The sequence below is a fragment of the Limulus polyphemus genome, unplaced genomic scaffold (assembly GCF_000517525.1).
Source record: "Limulus polyphemus unplaced genomic scaffold, Limulus_polyphemus-2.1.2 Scaffold4391, whole genome shotgun sequence".
NCBI classification, from domain to species: domain Eukaryota; kingdom Metazoa; phylum Arthropoda; class Merostomata; order Xiphosura; family Limulidae; genus Limulus; species Limulus polyphemus.
Window position 1 is genome coordinate 42,846 of NW_013670001.1, and position 23,430 is coordinate 66,275.

Genomic DNA, 23,430 nt, shown 5'->3' on the forward strand with positions numbered 1-23,430 from the left:
TAATGGATGATAAGAAACCATTTAAGAGATGTCAGGTCAATAATTTGAGGCCAGTCTTCTTGGGAACCACAAAAAGATGAGTGTTATTACCAGGTGTGTGGGTAAATACCCTCTTGATGACATTCTTGGCCAAAAAAACAGAGACATGTTTGAGACACTGAAGATAAAGGGGAACAGAGAAAGGAAAACAGAAAAGAGGAGGAGAAGAGAAATGGAGTGATAGGTTGTGGGTGAGAACCTGAAGAACTCATCCGTTGCAAAAAGTTTGGACGAAAGGCTAGTGAAGAGAGACAGGTGGGCCCCCAATGGGTAGTCACTGATGAGACAAATGATGATCTTGACACTGAGAAATTGGAATACGGGAAGCTGGAATGGGAAGGATTCAGCAGGCCTCGGAATAGGAAAAGAATAGTGAGGTTCGAGAAAGATGAGAAACTATAGTGAATAATAATGACCGATGCTGGGCCACTTCAACCTGCGTCTCCAGTGAGTCAGAAACACTACAAAAAACCTCAGGGTGAAGAATTGGGCCCCGACAAAGATAAGTACAATAGCTAGGAGAGCATTCTATCCCAACAAGTTCCTACAGCAGAGTATCCAAGTAGTGAGAGACAGAGCAAAACAAGATGTACAGGCCAATGTGGTGAAAATAAGAAAACAAACCACTCCAGAAAAACCCTCTTGAGCATGACGAAACGCCTCATTCATAAGATGAAGTGATGAGAGATAACAAAGGAAGGTAATAAGAAAAAGACAAAGGTGTGAAAATTGGGCACTAGAAAGGGAACTAAAAGGTAGGGGGTCCATCCCCCAAACGGGTAAAAGAAATTCCAAAGACTAGGAATCAAGGAATGGAAATTAAGAATGGGTGTAAGTCAGGACAAAAAAAGTCAAGAAGATGAGAAGGACAAGGCATGTTAGTACAGGTGTTTGAGAAAGTAGTCTGCATGTACCCTAATGTCAGGTGAAGGAAGGAAAACAATGTAGTCCTGAGTCTGGGTTTCATGCATTAAAGCACAGGAGGAATCAAAAGGGAAAGAAAAAATCATGTCAAAGAGATGAAAAGAGGATTTTCTTCCACATATAAAGCTGTGATTAGAGCAAAGTCTGTCAGGGAAGACAGCTAGTAAAAATCATCTTCATCCTGATCATGTTCAAATCAGGGAGGGGGAATGTCCACTGAATGGATGAAAGGAAAAGGCCAGTGTGCATGAAGAAACCTACAATACGTTGAACAATGGCTGTCACATCCACCACAGACAAGAAGCCCCCCAGTATTCAAAATAGACACAGGTCCCATGTTAAGAACATCTATACTATCACAGTACAAAGAGGAAGTTATTGTCACTTGAGAATACATAATAGGTAACCAGGAAAAAAAATAATTATTTCTTTAGTTATAAAAGTAATTAGCAAAACTTAAATTAAATTTCAGTTTTGTAAACAATCCCAAATTTCACATATCTGATTAATAATTCAAAAAACAACAACATCCATTCTGGACAATGCTGAGGAAAGAATGAAAGTTATTTCAAGTTCAAGTGCTTAAGAAAAGTTACTGCACAAGGAAGTTGTGTTGCCCTCTTATTGGTGGAGGGCTATCATTGCATGTCATCATGTACTAGTGCAGTTCATGTTACACACATGATTTTTATCTTATAAGGCATCAAGCCATTCTGTGTGAAGAGGTGAGGTCTTGTCTCAGCATAAGGTATTAAAATACTCATGTGAGATCTTTTTCCATATGTTAGTATTAACAAAACAACAGCATAACCTATTAGTTATATTATTACAATGAGAAATATAGCATGAAACGAAAATTTTATTGTATACTGAAGATCGTAATAAACTATAAAAACCAAAATTTTTACCTGTTGATCTGAAGGTATGGACTCCAATGCTTTCTGTATGACTCGACAACCATACATCTGTAATGCTAAGGGCAGGACATGGCCTTTAACCTTTTGTGTCAAAGCTTGTTTTTGTTCAAGTGTTCCAAATTCAAAGAACTTTTGGATGACATAGTTTCCAAAGACATCAGTCATCAGACCATAAGCATCTCCCAAGATCTCATTAAAAACCATCTGTTTCTCTGCTGGGATTGCTCGTTCCAATTTTTGCTGGATAAACCTTTAATAAACAAACATCTTCTCAGTTCTGCCTGCATAGCTTTAATTATTAATTTGAATAAAAAAATTTTTTTCATTGTTTATTTAAATACAGCTTTCCAAAACTGGGAATCTTAAAAATGTAAAACTACTTTTCTGAAGAACAATGGCTTACCTAGATCCATGTTGATCCTGTGAAAACTCTACAATGTGATTAGCAAGGTCTCGGAGCTGCAAGTTTGGGTAGCGATTGTTTCTAAAATCTTCCAGAAGATGACTTCTTCCAGTTGGCTTTTCTAAGCTTGAACTGTAATCATAAGTACGTAAGTAACAGAAGTGACAAAAACAGGTTCTACACCCTACTTTATCAAACATCTATAGCAAAAACTGAGTGTATAACTCTTGCTATATCATCTTACAGAGGATTTTAACACCCAAGAACTAAATGTTGATTATTAACCCAACATATAACATTTTTGTCACAGCCATAGTGAGAAAAGTATCAAATAAGAGCTAGTATGTATATATAAATATAAAAATAAAAAATAAAGTCTATAAAAATATTTAATAGCGAAGCATTAAAAAATGCAAACAGAAAACTTTATCTAAGCAAACAGTTCTGGTAGTACAAATGTAGATTTTTGTTCCATTTCTACTTCAAAGTTTTAGCTCTAGAAATTTAAAAATGACTCAGTCATCAAATAACTTACTTTCTCTGAAGATGTCGACTAGGGAACAGAGAGTTTGAAGAACCAAACACGTTGTTGCTCAGTGGCCCATTTCTGACCATGTATTTAGCTTCAGCACCAGGAGCTGCAGATAGCATGCGACTACTCAGAGCACCTGAAATAGTTACATTACTCTTGTCACAAAGAAAACTAACTGGTAAAAATAAATATTAACCTTGCTTCCAAAAAATAAACTATAGAATTTAAAATTTACACATAATGGTACCATTAAGAAAATTACTTTTAGTAAAAGTTCAACACTGGTAGAAGTATGAGATTATAAGTACTACCTACCCAAGTTTAGATTGGTAGATGACCCATTTATTGAAGGAGGGGGAGTTAGGCTCTGACCCAAAGGAAGCATTCCAATTGGACCAGAAGAACCTGTTACTGTCCCCAGTTGACCAAAAAACTGACCACTTTTTGGTGCTGCTATCTGCCGAGAATATTGGTTTTCTAGGTTAGTAGAAAAGCCACTTCCCAGGCCAGTACTGTCTCTTCTATCAAACAAATCTCTGTGAGGAGAGCTTGTGGTATTACCCAATCCTGTATGTGGAGTTAAAATTTGTTACAACTCTCCTGAGAAGTTAAGTCCCCAGTGTCATGTTCAAGTATAAAATTCTTAAGTTGAAAATTTAGATATTAAAATCACAAAGAACAGTTAGTTAAAGTTCAAATTTAAATAAATTAATATTATTCATAAAAGCCAGTGAAACAATCAGCACAGTTAAATGAAATTACAAACAGGAGTTTCACTATTAAAAGAAGTAAAACTGGAAAAAAATTTACCACAATATTACTGCAAATAAAAATGTTGTAACAATGAACACAAACATCACTATAGAAAATGTGTAACACTTAAAATAATCCTTAGCTCCAAAATATCAGTGTTCATTAATTTTAAATTATGCACAAACAAAAGTTTACCATTTTAATAAGATCACAAATGATAAATTTAGTTTTACCTATCTGTGAAAAAGTAAACATTACACCTTTTCTTTTACACAAAGAAATAACAATAAGAGTGAAATTTGTCTTTTAAAATCTTAGTGCAGAGTACCTGATCCAATAGCTCCTATACCAGAAGATCCAATAGGACCGAGAGGACTACTTCCATACACCATACTAGCTTGAGTCTGACTATGGCCCATTCCAAGGCCTGAAGCAAACCCACTGCTTCCAGAAAAGGCTAGGTTGTTTGTCTGCTGATTGAATGGTAAGTTATTATTGGCAGATGTGTAGAGTGTGTTGCAGGCAGGGTTAGAAGCATGGGCAGAAAAAAGACTAGCAGTAGGGTTCTGGAGTTGTTGAACTTCAGGTAACAGGATGGGTAGGCCACCATTACTCATCTGCTTAGATTGAGCTATTTATAGAAGAATTTGCCCTGGTCAAACTTTATCATAGTATTATTACTTTGCAACAAATAACACAAACAAACCCCTACCTGATACACAACACACTTTCTTTTGTTTACTTTTAAGTGAATATATCAGTAGTTCTATGTGGATAGTTAAGTTAGCATTACCCACCTGTTATAATATTATCTCACACACTTTCTCCTACTTTTTTACTCTCTCATGTATTGCCATGATCTTTAGTTAAAATAACCTGCAGTTTAACTTTATAATCAAATACAGCACACATATTAACTGAATTTTTTCTTCAGATTCAAATTTGTGCATTTTAGGGTTATCAGTGATATTTTAACTTTAGGAAAACACTATTTAAAAACCAGATCATAAAAGAATTCCTAGAAACAAGTAAAATAAATAAAATAAAAAATTTCTGATTCAAAGAAATTGACATTACAAGGATAAAAATACAGCACTAAATAGTATCTTGCAGTGTTTTTCATTTTTCCAAGTTAAAATATATTAAAGATTTAAAAGAAATTATAAAAAACAAACAGGCTTGCATAGCTGAAGTTTTACAAATAAACTAGCTTTTTAAATATTAGAAGGTTGAGATATTTTATCTTAAAACTCGAGACATTTGAACCCTTACTGAAATTAGAATTATTCACTTCTAGTCATTGTAATTTTATATTATTTTAAAAAATGGTTATGAAATTCAATTGCTTCTTTTAGTAGTACTTCCAATTATTTTTATGGTTACATAAATAAACTGTTTATTTGAAAATACATGTCAAAACCAATACAAACATCTAAAACTCTTTTCAAAACCCAAGAGTAACAGCTGCATATCTCCATTCATTAACATTATTTTACTTCTCTAACAACTATTTACATTTGCTGAAGAAAGATAATTAGTTAGACCCTCGTTACTAATACACATATTTTAAAAATCAAATATGAACTCTTTTGATTTTATGAAGCTTGTATAAAATTCAAAATTAACAGCACCGAGTACATCCAAGCATACGAATCACGGTAAAATTAACAGAATTGGGTACATCTAAGTACTAGAATCATGGTAATTCTCAGCTGAGAATATCAGATCAAATCTGGGATAAGTTTAACCTTAAAATTTTAGTTGAGAAAACCAATGTATGCATCAAATACATATAGGGCCTTATATACAATTTTCAGAAATGTACCATGGTTCTGTTATTTTCGTCAATTATACATTTCTTTCTTTCGATAATGATGGGGTAGGAGAGTCACACCAAGGAACTTACAACCTTCTGTCTCTTGAATCCAAAGAAAGTATCAAACAAATACAATATTAACCATTAGTTTTTCTCAAAGCAGATATTTTCTTTTATTTGGTCTAGTTTACATGATTTTGATGAATATATATCATACATTACTACTGACAAAGTAATAAAAAATCCACTTCCACTTTCATAAATTTCCTTAATATACTCTATAATCAATTCATATGATTTAGCAATTAATCATTTTTGGGTTTATAACAACGAAAAATATTCAAAAAAGCCCAACTATGTATTTTTACACAAAAGTTTTGAATAATTAACCCCCCCCCACCCAAAGCTTAAGACATATAAATCAGTCTTTGAATGTATTAGATGCTCTTTTAACATCTACATTTTCTTTAGAAAAGTAAAACAGTTTTTTCAATAAGATTTTCACAAGATTCTTGTTATTTGACCAAAACATGAAATGTTAAGTCATGAAAGAAATCAAGTTGTTAGATATTTACAAGATCAATACAACATATTTCTATCAAAACAAGAAAAAAACTGCAACAAAATGGATAAAATACAAGTCCCAGATCTAGTTAGAGTTTACAGTCTTGAAAATTTTTTTGTTTCTGCCATGACTCTCAAACTGAAGTAACATGAAATTTTCTAATGAAACACTTTAAGATAATCTGATGTTACATGAAATTACAAATAAAGTTACTGATTCATTTATACAGCCTTGATGTAATTCACGTTCAGAACTCAAGACAAGCTCACTTAGCCTAGGACTGAAAGCATCAAGCCCCACACTTCTACACCACCACCACCACCAATTACTTGCCAGACATACCAGGAGTGTTGCCAGTGGTGGCCTGGGGGTTCACAATCAATGGTGGTATTAGTCTCATGGTGGGGGGTGCCCCAACACCCCTGGCATTTCCAACCATTAGTGAGCCATTCTGGTCATAAAAAGAGGGTGCCACCATCTGGTACTGGCCACCTGGGAGCCAGAAAGGGAAACATTTTGTACAAGGATGCTTACAAGCTTTATTTATTTTTGTTCTTTATACAGAAGAAAGAGTATTTATAATGATGGAGTTACTAGTTTAAGGAAATTATTTACATTTTCAGTTTTTTAAGGTTTAAATTAGGTTTATCTCATTAAAATGGGATTCCAGTACTAAAACACCATTTGATTTTAACAGTTTTTTTTCAACAACTTATCAAAAATCAACTTTCAAAGCTAACAGTGTGTGTGTGTGTGTGTTTATTCAGTAGAGTTATTTAAACCTTTTAACACAAGTTATTAATTCTACACTATCTAGTAATGTCCCTAGAATATTAAGAGGAAATGTGTATAACTTACTTTACTTAGTGTGTAATTTCTCTTGGTAAGGTGTAATGGAAACTGCCAAATGCAAAAATTATATGTTGGGAGAGCAAAAAAAAAAAGAGTTAAATCTTAAGTTATAAGACCCTACACATCCAGAACTAATGGGATAAGAAAATAAAGTAATGAACTTAATAAAAAATAATAAACATTTACCAATGGAACGATAACAGCAAACGTTAATCAACTTTTATTTAATTTGCTGTATCATGCTATACAGCCTACAGCATGATATATTTTTATATGCATGCATTGTGCTATAAGAATCTATGACATATATTAATCTACTTTCTCTGTATCTCCACAGAAATGTATTTGCCTTGGCTAAACATACAATGTATCCCAGGTAAACCCCTAAGTTTTCTAGTGGTTATATCATATGTTGTGTAGCTCATGACTTTGTCATGCAACTACCACATATCTTGAGCAGGATAATGTGATTTCACAGAAGACTGGGGAAAAATCAATGGGCTTCTCCAACATTTACTGCTTTACTTCTGCAGCTATAACTTGCTGTTTAGCCAAGATGAACTTGGAAATAAATAACAAAAAAACAGGACCAATTATTCTTTCAATTGTACAAGAAATTTTCCCCTCCCTATTATTCCAGAAAAAATCAAATCAGTGAAGTTTTCAATACTGAACATCTGCAAAATGTATGCTCCACGAACACATACCAAGATAAATGAATTACATATCAGAAAACAGTAGACCTAGAAGTGTTGCATAATATTTTTGAATGCCACTAAGAGATGAATGAACATGATGTAATGAAACAAAACATGTTATTGTGAAATTATAAACAACCTGTTTTTGTGGTTTTGAAACTATGTACCAAAACAATAACCAATTTCCACTCATGGGATAAGCACTGCTACTGCAAACTAGTGATGCAATGAAAATTGTGTGCAAAAGAAATTAAAATTATAAAAGTATTGATATCAATAAAAAAAATATAACTATAGCAATGTATGGTTCCAAGAATTTTTTCTACGACAAGAATACTATTTACCCTATCTGGTTGCTACATTGACTACTGAGTGAAAAGCAGTGATGTATTCTTTACAGTGCTTTTCATTTCATTTCAGAACTTACACCCCTCTTCTCATTACCAGACTTTAATGTCACCACACAGATGTGAATGGCATTACTGCAACAGCCATCACGGTTAATGGCTGTTGAAAAGGGGTGATTAGAACTCAGTGTCAGAGATTTCAAGAGAAAGACCAACAGTTATTACAGTTTACTATTGGTGCCCTAGATAAAACAGCCAGGAAAAGGATTTAACAATGACTTTTCAAAAAGTTTATCATGTCAGGCATAAAGAAAAGTGACAGAAAGAATGTTTATACAAGAAACGTTTTGCTGATATAACATTATGGTTTGAATTTCAAAACATATTCAAATATTTTATTGTTTTTAAATAAATACAGCAAAAAATTTCATGCCTGATGTGTTTGAAAGTTACAAAAATATCAAATATCAAAAGCATTTCATGTATTTTATAAACAGTAAAAGAGTAATTTCTTGTCTTTGGATATTTTCTTTTCCTCTGGATCATTTTACGTCAAAATGTTTGATTTTTACAAATTAAAGCCACAAGGAGACTCAACAATGAACTCTGAAAAGTTAGATGTAAGACATTTATATATAACGTTTTAGGGTCAAACTACCAAGTTGGGAAAATATATTATCTAATATTGAACAAGTTAACATTGTAAGAATTGTTTACTTTCCAAATGTTAACTATAAATAACTCAACCAAAACTGTTGGTGGACAAAAAACAAAACATTCTCTATAAAGGTAAAATCAAATGAACTTTTTATCCATGCGGATCAGATATATTTGTTTCAGCAATTGGATTTGAGATATTCATTCTTAAGTTTGAAATAAACATATTTACATAATATAATGTCTTAATCCTTTTCATCACCAAATCAACTTTCTAAAATTATTTAACCTTTTCCCTGCTGTACAATTCTACACCAACATTGCCAGTCAAAATTAAACCAAGCTACATAAATTTTTCACTGCTAACATGTCAGACTTTGGGACATCTTACTTTCTTTTTGATAAAGATATACTTGTTTCTGAGGAAGTTTATACAAATTATCAAATTATTCCCTTTTAAGTGGTTAAAACAAAATCATAGAAAGAATAAAAATGAGAAATGTATGAAAAAAGTAGGAAACAGAGACAGAAGGTGATGGATTGGAAGGATGGAAAAAGAAATAAATGAATAAAAGGCATTTCAATATCTCTAACCTACCTGAATCACTGCCATTAGCTTTGCTTGAGTCTTAACCCTAATAATCAGTGGTTATTTGGTAAAATCTGTATGACACACATTTGAAATACAATGCTTGAAACCACTATATAACAAAAAACAAACATTTTTCAAAACAAAGTGTTTTTGGAAATATATTTTAAATATAATATACAGATAATGTTACTAGACATCTCCCTATCTCACAGTAAACAATTTAATTTCTTAGAATTAATTTATATTATTGCACATTATTCTACTTCCAAAGTGTCTGTCACTTCTTTACAATTAAAACATATTCCTAAAAGTTAATGCATCAACCTGAACACCACTAAACACTGGAAATGTAATTTTTATTAAAAATTAATGCAACAGCTGTAGACCAATAGGCATTCTGAACACAACACAACACTACACACTGGTAATGTAACTCTTATGTAAGGAAAAAACCTTACAAAAATGTTTAATCTCTACACTTCAGTTTTAGGCATTATATAATTAGTTGCAAAAAATTACAAGTAAACAGTGATCTTAAAATATTAATTTACATCATTTAAAGACACCCTAAAGTACACATTTCAAAAATGTAATCTTTCAAGGTATGTAAATGTATAATTGAACTTGTATATATAAAAAAATTAATTTCAAAGGAGAACTGTATGCTTTAGACTTTCTTCAAAACCTCACATTTGTCTTAACACTACTCTCAACTGAAAAAAATAGCAACAGAAAATGTGTGAATTTTAGAATGTTCAGTCAATTCCACAAATACTGCAGTTTCATTAAAGCAACTCAAGTGTAATTCTTTGAAATCTTAAGTATGTTAATGGCATATCATATAAACAACAAATTAACCTAATTAATAGTGTACATTTTCATGCATAAATTGTAACTAACAGAACAGTTCTATTGGCAGTTATCTGTAACTATAGACATCTTGCCAAACATTTATAATTGAGGATTATATATCTGTTTACAAAAATTACTTAGTAATCATTAAATAATGCTTATTAAGAGCAGATTGAAAATGAATTATAATGTAACAGTAAATCACACACACACACAAAACCTTAAGCAAATTATTTAATATTTATTAATACTACCTTGAATATTGTTTGCACCCTGGGGGAGAGACTCTCCATTTCCTTGGGGTGTTATGGGACGAGTGCCATTGCTACGTAATATGTGTTGCTGTACAGTTGGCCCCTGGGGTTGCCCCTGACTTCCTTGAATGAGACCTGGTGTGGGAAACATTCCCCACGGAGGCATTCCATAATACTGCGGCATCATAGCTGGGCCTATAAAATTAAAGAATCACATGATATATTATTAAGAAACTAGTCTTAAACGTTAATCCATAAATGGTTTATTTATTATAATACCTTTATCTAAATACCATAAACATCATACCTAGATGTCAATTCAACTATAGCAAAAAAAATATTCACTCAAAAATGTTTTAAGTAGCCTTCATAAAATTAATCTGACTCTCAGTCATACAACAAAATCATGATCAATCAAAAGATCAGATGACTAAGAAGAAAATATGAAGCTAATTGCAGATAAACCAAAAAACACACAAATAATATATCTACATGTGTATTCTTTGTCAGGTAATCTAAAGATTACTAAGTGCATCATTAATTCTACCCTGAGAAGTTTAACAATCAGTAGCTAAACAGCATTTGGTAACAGCTACAAAATTTGCTTCAGTAACAGATGTACCTACTTTCTGACTACTCATACAATAGCTATTACACAAAAGATGCCTCACTACATAATCAATATAGATTAGTCTAAGTGTATTGCCTACTATCTAAAAACTTTTGTAATTTGATAAGCTGTGATGGCTGAGTGAACTGCAGGTAATATAGTAACAAAAAAATATTTACAAGGTGTGACATGGAAAAATATGTACAGCAGTTAATGTTAAACAATTTTTCAGAGCTTTATCTCATTATTATAAATATTTATATGGAGTATACACTGATTAAACTCGCATACACTTATTCTAATATAAACAAAAGCATTTTCATATCTCCAATCAATATAGTCTTGTAAAAAAAACACATGATAGGCTTAACAACATTTTATAGCTGTATGCAGTTCAAGAAAAAGGTACTAAACAATTAACTGCAGTTTAGGGATCAACACAAGAGTCTACATTTCTTACCTGTCAAATGAAATATGCACATATAAAAAAATCAGCTTTATGTTGTCCTAATGTGTGACAACTGTGAAATTCTATTACACAGTGCACGTCCACAACAGTAGATAATATCAAAATCATGTCATGACAGATTTATACAAACAATTATTTAAGAAACTATATTACATAATTAACACTTTTGTTCTTTTTTATCTGAAGAACAAAAAACTACTTTCTACACTGCAAAGGTAGGAAGGAAACAGACTCAAAAATTTTATCTTATGGCTATTCATAATAAACACATTAAATAAAACTAAACAATGCATAGTGTAAATGTTCTAATTAATATGAAGGTCATAATGACCAAAGTGCCAGTTCTAAGTACACGTAGAATAAATATTAGGTCGTCAAGAAATTAATGTTGTGTTTTGGAACACTTTCATTAATCACCTCCCAAAAATCGTACATCACGTATAATAGTTAAATGAACCACCTAAATGTCACATTAGTGTAGCCTATATAATGTGTAAAGTTTAGTATACTCTAATCCCTTATAGTGACGGCACACGACGAGACACATATTTGTCATGTAATACTGATTGAATACAAGAAGAGAAACAATGCCTATGTAGCCACAAAGAATATCAAGAAGTTTATGGAAATGTTTTGAACGTTCGTAAGTGTCAACGATGGTTCAGCAAATTTCATTCAGGCGACTTTAGCCTTAAACACTGTGATGGCAGGGACTGACATGTTGGAATTGATATTGATGCTCTGAAGACACTTTTTGAGTCTAACCCAAGACAGCACACTCATGAAAAGACCCTGAAATTGTATGTCTCTCATGAAACAATACCTAAACATCTAAAGAATATGGGAAAACTCCATAAAGAAGGTGTCTGGGTGGCTCATGAAGTCTCTGATGATCATTTCCAACATGTGAACATTGCTTTGTCTCTTCTGGCACGTGAACCATTTTTGGACATAATTGTCACCAGTGATGAAAAATGGATTCTCTTATGCGAATATCAAATACCAAAAACAATGGCTCAGTCCCCAAAACCTGGACTCCATCTGCAGAAAGTGATGCTTTGCATTTGGTGGGACATCAAAGGAGTAATTCATTTCAAACTCCTCAATCCACAGCCACCTGTCAATGCAGAGATCTATAGTCAGCAACTGGAACATTTAAATCAAGCCCTTCACATGTCAATTGGATAGTAAAGTTGTTTAAAATTTTTGAATGCAACTCAATAAATTCTCATCACGTGGAGAAAACGGTACCCAAAACCATATGGTTAAATTCATTTTAATACATAAAATCTTAAAAATTAAAAAACAAAATTTTTTTCAAAGACTTTCTGAAATCCTACCTGCCATAAAAGTGCTCATGGCATAGGGGTCTTGGTTCATTATGTAGGGGTTTGATGCAAACTGTGTAGGAGTGCCTGTTGGGGCTCCAGGTTGTACTGCTCCCATATTCTGTCCTTGTTGCTGAGAAGGCAGTGGATATTGTTGCTGAGGCATCATTGGTAATGGCTGTCCTTGTGGAGCAACTTGGTTTCTTTGTTGATAGAGATGTGACAAAAGCTGTTGTGTAGAAAGTTCACTTCTCTGAAACATACAAATGAATTTAGCTGTCAAAAAAAAACAACAAAAAACTAAAGATTTAACAGATTTACTTTATATGTGCTAAAATTTTATAATGAAGATAATTTTTTGATAAAAAGAATATGTAACATAAAATGAATATGGCTCCTTTCAGTCATAAATTATTTAAATTATTTTTAGCCCATAACCTAACATATGATTGGGGTTTTCATCACTAAAACTGCTAGAATGCAAGACAGTTTAAAATTATCAACAACACTTTCAAGTATTTACATTAGTTTGATAAGTGATCAGCAAAATTATGGTACAAACATTTGTACAGTACCTGATTAATGTAATCTAAAACACTTGGTGAATCCACTGACTGCATCAAATGTGGAGGATAATCAAATGACAAGCTATCAATTCCTACAGGTTCAAACCCTCCATCTAATCCAAGTGAACCAGGGACCTGGGGGAGTCCTCCAGCACCAGGATGCATGACTAAATGTTCCCCTGCAGAGTTCTGAAGTTTAGATATGTCATTTATTGTTGGATTTTTGTTCATGTCTTCCTCACAAGGAGAAGGCTGTCTACTACCAGGCGTCCGACTACATATAAATATAAAAGTATTTATAACAGTATATTTATAAAAGTATTTAGTTGCTTCAAATATAACAGTAAATGATAAGTATAAACTGCCATATGATGCCATATTCAAAATATCAATAATAAAACAAGCATTCAGTGTTGTGTAATACATGATTTAAGTATTAGTGTTTAAAAGAAGTCCTACAAAAAATGAAAGAAAGAAGAGTTAAATAGAATCTCATCATTTAAAAACCTCTAGAGACCACATATGGTGAAAATTGCTCTTGTCCATAAATTGCATTTATCAACCAAATGTAGTTCACAGGATCTCATAAGTTTTTCATGATTAGTTGTTGACACAAAGCCAATATAAAGATGTTATAAGACAATCCCCCAATACTAAAGTTGGGTAATTAGTGGTATTTACTAATGAACAGGCTCGTTAATTAATTACATACAATTAATCCTATCACAATGGGCTTGTGTATTTTACATGATTTTGTAACCATAACAAAACCAAGTGTGTATACATACTACGATTCTGAAAGTATGTAATGTATCTTCACAAAATTTGGCAAGCTTTCAGTAAACATTAAGTTTTTTGCAGACAAAAAAAAAAAATCTGAATTCTTAATCAAGTATATATACTAAAACTTTGTCTGTAATTTTATGGAGTCCGAGTGTTGACTGCTCCAAGTGCAAAGTGATTTTCATGTTAAGATTAAAAATACTTTTCTTCATCTGAAAAATTTCAAATTTCATTTGGGTAATCCCTAAATTCTTCTAAATAAATATCAAATGTTTTTTTTCCCCAGAAAAACTTTATATTTTATCTTTTATTTTCTATACTATAACTATATACAGGGTCAATTGATTTGACTCACTTCGAAAACACCATAAAAAATTTAGGAAATAATTCTTACTTACCCTTTTCTTTCTGGAATGACTGCAAATTGTAACAGGAAACCATAATTGTTTATCCTAAGTAGCTTAAAGCTTGTAATAGTATACATATATTTATCCTTAATTTTATTGTTTTATTGCCTTTCGAAGTGTGTCTAACCAATAATCCCACCACACAAGTTGTAAATCTCCATATCTCATGAAGAATTATTATTATTCTTTATCTTACCTAATCTAACCTACAGTTTCTAATTTTTCACCTGCTCATTATGTAGCTTTGTGCTTAATAACAAACATAATGGCAATACTTTAATTACCTGGATAATAGGAATAATCAAAAAGAGTTAATAGTCAACCCCAATCTTGATTAGTTGATAATTTTCTTGACATTAATCAATTAATCAACCAGCTTTAACCAACAACTATGTACATTTTCCTATGTGTGTTAAACTAACTGTACATGTTACCACTGAAAGAATTTTGTATTTACTTTTCTTGAACTGTTTCTACAGTAGTTTTTATTAGTTCTTTCAAAATGATGGTTATGGGTACAAATCTATACCAGGCCCAAGGTTAATCTTTGACTTTCCTAAATAACAAGATGTCAAATCATGGATAAACTGTGTTAAAAGGACACGAAAATGGGTACGGCTGCCACGAAATAATAGCTTCATATGCAGCTTTCATTTCAAAAAAGATTACTTCAGAAATTATACATAATACTAGGTTTTGCTAAAAAAAACTGTTGTTAAGGGCTGCATGGTTCCTGAAAGCACATGCAAAACAGCTATTAGGACTAGTGGTACATATATTGAAAGGAGCATTGTCATTTCGGATTGATTTGTCACCCAGAAATGCAAAAATTGCAGATAGAGTATTTCTTTTTTTATATATCAAAACTGCATTATTGATACTATCAATTTGTACTTTGAGGTTTGTTACCCAGTTATTAAATAATCACTTTGTATTCCATTTATATCAATTATTTTAATTCAAATAAGAACTTAATTTTAGTTGTGATATCTATATTTATTCTTATAAACTTGATGCCAGTTACTTCATTCAACATGAAAAATGCAGAGTGTGGGAGAACAAACATTAGGTTTGTAAATTGTCAGTGATGGTATTTTCTTCAATTTCAACCTCTACTTCACCATTTTTCACCACAACTGAATAAAACATATATGGCTGAATCTATGTTTTATTCACATTACTTTACTGAATATTTGATGATTGACTTTTACTATCTTCACCATCAAACTGTCATTAACTGCATTAATATCATTGTTAACATATATGTACACCACATTCAGATGTTTTGTTTACTTTCTGCAATGTTATGATGTCGGTATTCCTCAATAGGTAGTGGTTTAATCAGTCTTTAGTTAGGAGTTACAAGAGCATTTAAATAATTTGATTTACACAAATTTCAAATATTTATTTTAACTTATGAGGAAATATTTAAAACATCTGTACCTAGGATAATATTATGCAACTACAATTTTCTGACTAATTTGGTCTTTAAATCAAAAAATGTGCTGAAGATTTAGTATTTTAATTTATCAATTACTTTTCAAAAACTCCCACCTTTTAATACAACAGAATCAGTAATATAATAAAATGTTCTATATAGTCAAGTATACTGTGTAAAATATTAAATTTTCAACTTGTTTTTTCTCAACAGAGAAGCAGAAACTTTATATCTAGTTAGCATTTATCTTGACCAAAACATCTATTATAATAATATCTAATTTTTGTCTCTACTGAAAATGCACATGCATTTCATTTCAATGAATGTAAACAAAAGGCAGATGTAAATATACTTTAGTGAACATATTAAAGGCTTAAAGTTTAAAAAAAAATTAGGTCACGGAATAACACTACAAGCTTATTTCTGATAGTATTAAGTACAGTAAAATATAATCTTAACCAAACTCAAGCAAAAAATACAAGTTACAGTGTTAATTTACCTATGGATTTGTAGATTTTGGTGTCTGGAATTAGAATATTTATGTATTATTCTAGAAATCTTGTATTTTAAGAAGTATTGTTGCAATAAATATGCTAATTTGACCATAAATGTTTCACAATAACAATACAGTATTTGTTATTTACAGCCTTTCAGAACAGTGCTGACCAGTTAATACTAAGTAATACATCAACTAAAAACTAACATAAACTTTCACAAAAATAGCTAGTGGTGTATATGAAGTTCTACTTGAATTTACTGTAATTGTCATTACACCAAGATTAAGACATTTTTCTCCAAGATTGCCAGAGCATTAACTATTCAGATGAAGCAGACAAAACAAAAACTATTATCACATTTCAGGTATGACCAACAAGAGTAAATGTACTGAATATGAGGAACAAACCATGATTTTATTCAAAAACTGAGTAAACTTAATATCCAGTATTTAGTCCCTCTAATAGATATTGTCATGAGTTTACATAATTTGATAAAAATATTTTCAAGTTACATTAAAACTACAATATCTAAAACTATTAATATTGTCTTTTAAAAAATGCAGCAAAAGTACTGTGTTGTAATGAAAATTATATGATAAAACCAATCTGTCTCATGATTGTAACAAAGGTGTAAGTAAAATTTTTTTTCCAAATTGTTTAATTTTTTTTAGACAATAAATTCTTACAAAATGTAAGGTTCAACACATCTGTTAGGTATTTTTTTTTTATCTTTCTCACCTAAAACCCTGGTCATCTTCCAGCCCATTTTGAATTATACCATTAGCATGTAAAATTCCTCCACCATCACTTTCTTTTCTTTTAGCATCACTGTCATATGGCTTTGGTTTCTTTCCTTTCTCATTACCATCTGCTGAATTCTATAATAAATGAAATTCAGACAAACATTATCAGTCTAGTGAATTTTACAGATGGGAGGAGGGGGGATTTTTATTTTTGAGAGAACTATGCAACTATACAAAACTAAGCCTTATAAATTTCTTCAACAGATTTGTAAGGCACATTGTGGTATATTAAGAGTAACAATAACAAAAAACGTTTTTTGTAATTGTTACTCTTAAGATTTTTTTTTTTATATTTAATAGTTACAGTGCTTTCAAAGTTCAACTTCCTGATACAGTTTCAAATGTATATAATAAAATATACAAGTTATCAATTTAGTATCACCTATGTAGGAAAAAATATAATATACTCATTCATCTCCAAAATCAAACAAGTATTATATTTAACTAACAGATGCCAGTTGAAAGAACTCAACAGTAAACTTCCTACAAATAGTGATGAATAAATAAAAAATATGCAGTCAACCCAATCCCTTGGATTATAGTGTATATACAAAATGATTGTCTGGTGGGTCATTTACAACCATATTGTAGCATTCCATGCATTATTTCAATAAAAGTTGAAATGCATTTGTTTTTAAGCAAAGAAAGCTGACTGCAATGTATTGTTGGCAAAAGTATTTGGGTTTTGATGTAATGCGTACACCCAGCAAAATAAAACACTCAGGTTTGCTAGGTAGCCATGGATTTTGCTGCTGAATACCACCATTTTTTGGCATTTTACTGAATGCAAGAAAAGACTGCTATGGAAGTGAGTGCTTTTTAACAGTTTTCATTTCAATAAGAAGTGTCAAAGGGGAGATATTACATTCAAATCAATTCATTTGACATGGTGTAATAAAATCCTGCACATATTTAATACCAACATGAAACAGTTATATATACACACATAAGCCAAATAATAACAAATATGTACTCAAACACATTTCTCTCTTTATGCAATTTTTCCATTAATGCTCCTGTCTTCAAAACATTTTTTTCAATCAGTTGATGGAGGAAGTCCCACTTTTTCATGAAATTCCCTAATAGAAATAATCATTTTTGTCCTCAAGTTTTTTCTCAGATTGACTGTTCAACACATACAAAGACTGACAGGTCAATGTTAATATTGACATGAAATTTTAGGAATTGCAGAAAATGAATAATCTTCCTATGATGTACTCTTGAAAAGAAACATTTTGATATACATATATTTTTCTTTGAGTAACCATTCAGGAGATAAAAGAGCTTGACAGACAAACATTTGGCTATTATGTATATAGATTGATTGCACAAATTTTTATTTTTCTTAAAATTACTAATAATTTTTACATATGATTCTATTTCCACAGTACAATTTAGAAAAATCAAAAATAATGTGGGTTAAGAACAATGTTGACTTACTAATCCAACATGAAGTCGAGCCATTTGTGAATCAAGATCTTTTGTGGTTGGTGAGCTACCCAGTACATATTCTGCCATTTTTACACCCAGTCCACTAGTTTCAGAGGAGCGTGGGGAAAGCATGGTATTAGCATCATTTCCAGGAAAAGATCCACTGCGTCTCTGAACCATAATTGGTTGTGAAACTGCATGTTCTACGTAATGAAAGTCCACTGTTAAAAATTATTATATCAAACACTGGTGTTCCCAATCATGATCAGATATGCTACTGAACCTTTACAGATTCTTAATACCTCTGAATTCTATAAAATAAACTAATCTGTGTCTTAATTTTTTTTAAACACTTTAGTCTTGTTGATTTAAACATTCATATAACCTATATGTTTGTAAGACTGCATTAGTTGTGTTATAAGGCATGTTCCTATAATCTTCAGTGATGGTGTGAACAATAGACCAGAAGAGGTCCATGCTTTGGTCTCAGATCATGTACATAACATGAGGTCTACACAGGCATTACCTAAAGAGAAATATACTCACCTTACAATCTATGACTGTCTAACTCAAGTCATGAAAGTATTTGCTAAGAACATGTACAAATCCAGGACTGTGAGCAAATTTACAGAAAAAAATCAAGCATATTATAGGGTTATACTGGAGAAACACTTTCTACAACATGTACACAAACACATTCAAGTTGAGAAACATTTCTTTCCTCCAAGGCTGCTTGTTCATACACCTGTGTTATACAGCTTTGCTCCAAAAAAGATGGAATTGAACACAATAACAATTATAAATGAAAAACATGGAATATTTTATGCAATAAGAATATTGAAACATTAATTTTAAAAAGTAATTTCACTTTTTAAAACAAGATATTATAGTCACGTTATTTAACTAGAATGTATCTTTGAATATTAAAACTGTTCTGATAAACAACTTAAAAAGCCACTAAAATGTTTATTAATTTTGAGATCAACAACATATTTATCGAGACTTAATGTTCAACTTTTGCAACCTTTAAAGATCTTTGAAAACTGTTTATCTTGCTATCAAAGTTACATGTCCTATTTATTCTACTTCCTCAACAAACCGATCTGTATTTTCTAATTAACTGTCTATAACTGATTTCAATCTTTTTCTTTTAATGCAGTTCTTCTAGTTCAACTCTCCCACCTCTTCTACAATTTCAATAAATCCTCATTTGCTTTTTTGATCTAGGTACACCATTTATTTTTGTCTAGCTCCATCAGTTGACAATATAAGTGTTTTATACATTTAACACTGACAATGCCAACTGCTGACTATGCAATTAATCAAAATCCCCTGAGCCACAAAGGATTCTTGTATCAAATTTTCATGGAAGTATTTTCATTAACTGAAAAAATCACACTCAATAGAGTTTTCTTTAACACTGTCCAAACTTTGCTTGGGTTGAATCCTTCATGTTTTTAACAAATATATACTTCAACATATCTCACCTGGAGTTTTTTCTCTATTTTAATTATAGACCTTTGACAGTTTGAATGAAATTTTCAACCAGTCAGCTTGCTAATTTTCACCATAGAGAGCAAGTGATTAATTTCTCTCACACTAGAAAATCTAGTGTGGATGTGTTTTATTTTTCTTTCAGAGAAGCATTAATATCACAGGATGTGATGGTTTTATTGTCTTGAAATTTTTTCATTCTATGGTTATTCGTGTACACTGAAAATATCCATTTTTCTCCATCATGTACAGATTTTTCAAAAAACATCATATATACTTTTACATGAGTGAATCATTTTCATTGTAATTGGGTCACATTTTGTTATGTTTAAAATGTTGATAACCATGGGTATAGATTTCTCTAGACCAATCACAATGCAAGAGTCTTATTGATCACTCTAGAACCCATGAGAAACACATTGCTAGTATATAAACAGGTAACAGGCCACATGACATGTCATTTCTGGATAGTATTTGTTTGTGTGTGCACTATGACTTTTTTCTTTTCAATAATATTTATTCATTGCTATGGTAACAAGAGGTTGTGTAAATGACCCAAACAAATTCTGTTATATTTGTGGTAAATTTGATAAAGAAACAAAGACAAAACATTACAGAATTTGTCAAAAAAATTTATTATGTGTATTTTGGAATAAAACTTTGGGACCAAGACAAATCATGGGCTCCACACAAAGTTTGCACCATTTGTGTCAGAGTTGAGACAATGGTCAGGCATAAGCCTACAAATCACAGAGATGACTGCTGTTTTTGCTCGTGTAACCTTCAAAGCTACAACACTCAAAATAAAAAGGAAACTTCTTATCCAAACCTTCAATCTGCTATAAGACCTGTTGCTCATAGACCTGATGTACCTGTACCTACTCCACCTGAAACTCTCGATACAGTTTTATCTGATTCTGATGTGAATAGAAATAATGATAGGGATTATTTTCAACCTGAAACATCTGGTGTACCACAACTCTTCACACAAGGTGAATTTAATGATTTGGTGAGATATCTGGGCCTTACAAAGGATTCTTCTGAGATTTTGGGGTCCAGACTTCGAGCTAAGAACTTACTTTCTCCAGGGACATCAAATGACTGGTACAGAAATTATTAGAAAGAGTTTATATCATACTTTTTGCAAGAAGGTTCACTGGTTTATTGCAACAATACTGCTGAATTAATACCAATGCTAGAAGCTGCAGTCTATGAACCAAGCGAGTGGCAATTGTTCATTGATTCCTCGAAAAGAAGTGTTCTCCTTCACGATGGTAACATATTTGTATCTGTTCCTATTGCTAATTTTGTTCACTTGAAGGAAATGTACGAAGATTTCAAACTTCTTCTTAATAAGGTCAAATCCAAAGAACATGGTTGGCTACTCTGTGGAGACTTTAAAGTCCTTTGTATGTTGTTGGGTCATCAATCCGGTTATACAAAGTTTCCATGTTTTCTGTGTGAATGGGACAGCAGAGCACGAAATCAGCAATGGATAAAGATGCAATGGCCATGCAGAGTCAGCCTGATACCATGATCAAAAAACATTGAACGTGAAAGTTTGGTTGACACAAAGAAGGTCCTATTATGTCCACTTCACATAAAACTGGGCTTAATTAAGTGGTGTGTAAAGGCCTTAGACAACTTTTTCAAATTTCCAGCTATTTCAGAAAGGAATTTGGATGGGCCTCAGATTAGGAAACTGACTTCGGATGAACAGTTCGAAAGGACAGTGAAGAAAGTTGAAAAAGAAGCATTGGATTGCCTTTAAAGATGTTATTGACAAATTTTGAGGAAACAACAAGGACCTAAATTAAGAAAATATTGTCAATAACATGCTCGATAAATTCAAGGAGCTGGGTTGTAATATGAGCTTGACAGTTCATTTCTTAGTCAGATATTGACTATCTCTCTGAAATTCTCAGTGACGTCAGCAAAGAACAAGGGGAATGGTTTCATCAAGACATCAGGGAAGGTGGAACATCAGCATGCTGGTCATTGAAACAAGATGCTCCAAACGCAATACATAAAAGACCACAACACGTAGTTTGAGACTAAAAGACGTAGATTTCATACACACAAAAATCAAGATATTTGCATATTTGTTTGGCATAAATGTTCTTCCCTATTTTTCAGTTTGTTCATATTTTTTTTACCGAACAATAATAAAAAAAGTTCATTGTGGTAAATGAAATAATAATTTGATCTAAGTTTTTTTCTTCCAGATTTGTAAAAAATTCCTTATGTGACAGAAAAAAATGAATATTATTTTCAAAATCTGCTGAGCTGAATTATGGAAAATTCAATATTAAAACCAAAATAACTTTTATGAATTTAAAATTCGCAGGCCTGTGTATTCAGTACTTCTAGTGATGATATGACTTCTTTGTAACACTTGATTTAACAAATTTGTCTATTAGTCTCTTTAAAGTCCTTTATATATAAATCTTAAGTCATGAAGGAAATTATAGGATGATCAGTTTGTTATCTGATTTGATATATATATATATATATATATATATAGAGAGAGAGGGGGGTGGGGAAGTCTGTTTTCAACAAACAATGGGCTAAAGTTTGTATCTTTCAGTATATGAAATGATTTTTGTCTTTGGATCTGGAAATTCTTTAGTTCTTACTTCCTTAATATACGCTGAAAAGTACTTAATTACAAAAAAATTTTTAAGCCATATGTATTTGCACAACATGAGAGAAAACACTGTCATTCCGATCACTTTCATAAGATCCTCTCTTCTGGCTTGTGTATTCTGAACAATCCAGTATAATGAAGTTAAATAGCTTATTGCAGAGTTAGCTCTTTCACTATGGGCTCAGTCCTAGTGACTGACCTCGTAAACATTCTGTGCTTGTTGTCGTTTTCATACTATAACTTTTAATACAGTAAACGTATCTTCAAAAAAATTTTGCAGCTTATCAGTAAACATTATATGGCTTTGATAAATAAATTTATAAATTTTTTACTAAGTTTTAAGATTTTTTAAGTAATGTTTTTCTTGTGCATTTTGTTTTTGGAATGTTGACTACCCAACATGCAAAGTAACTTTGATTTTATGATTAAAAATACGTTTATGTATCAGAAAAATATCAAATTTCACTTTATCAAAGGTTTTTTTAAGAAAAACTTTATTTTATCTTTTATTTTCACTTCTGTATCTATGTACAGGTTTGGTCAATTTGACTGACCTCGTAACCACCATAAAAAAGTAAGAAATAGATATCAATTACACTTTCTTCGCTCTAGAATGACTACAAATCATAACATGAAAACATAAATGTTTAGTCTGAACAGCTTAAATCTCATAACATTATACACCTATATATATATTTATTATTTTATTGATCTTTCAGTCATGCCTAACTTATAGAAGTTACAATGACATGGCGC

At 31.6% G+C, this 23,430-nt stretch overlaps 1 protein-coding gene across 6 annotated transcripts in view; it reads right to left on the bottom strand.

The window, feature by feature from the left end:
- The window catches only part of LOC106471072 (pumilio homolog 2-like), a 58,123-nt gene that overhangs the window by 19,341 nt on the left and 15,352 nt on the right, over nucleotides 1-23,430 (bottom strand). For 3 of the 6 annotated variants that reach the window (XM_022399698.1, XM_022399695.1, XM_022399696.1), the window contains exons 3-13: nucleotides 18,543-18,754; nucleotides 17,038-17,177; nucleotides 13,184-13,448; nucleotides 12,621-12,861; nucleotides 10,202-10,396; nucleotides 6,292-6,441; nucleotides 3,897-4,199; nucleotides 3,131-3,382; nucleotides 2,819-2,951; nucleotides 2,284-2,415; nucleotides 1,872-2,130 (exon numbers count right to left, since the gene is read on the bottom strand). In XM_022399698.1, the coding sequence (XP_022255406.1) occupies nucleotides 1,872-2,130; nucleotides 2,284-2,415; nucleotides 2,819-2,951; nucleotides 3,131-3,382; nucleotides 3,897-4,199; nucleotides 6,292-6,441; nucleotides 10,202-10,396; nucleotides 12,621-12,861; nucleotides 13,184-13,448; nucleotides 17,038-17,177; nucleotides 18,543-18,754 (2,282 nt within the window). The remainder of the gene's footprint in view (nucleotides 1-1,871; nucleotides 2,131-2,283; nucleotides 2,416-2,818; nucleotides 2,952-3,130; nucleotides 3,383-3,896; nucleotides 4,200-6,291; nucleotides 6,442-10,201; nucleotides 10,397-12,620; nucleotides 12,862-13,183; nucleotides 13,449-17,037; nucleotides 17,178-18,542; nucleotides 18,755-23,430) is intronic. The other 3 variants (XM_022399699.1, XM_022399697.1, XM_022399700.1) reach the window with 2 other exon arrangements.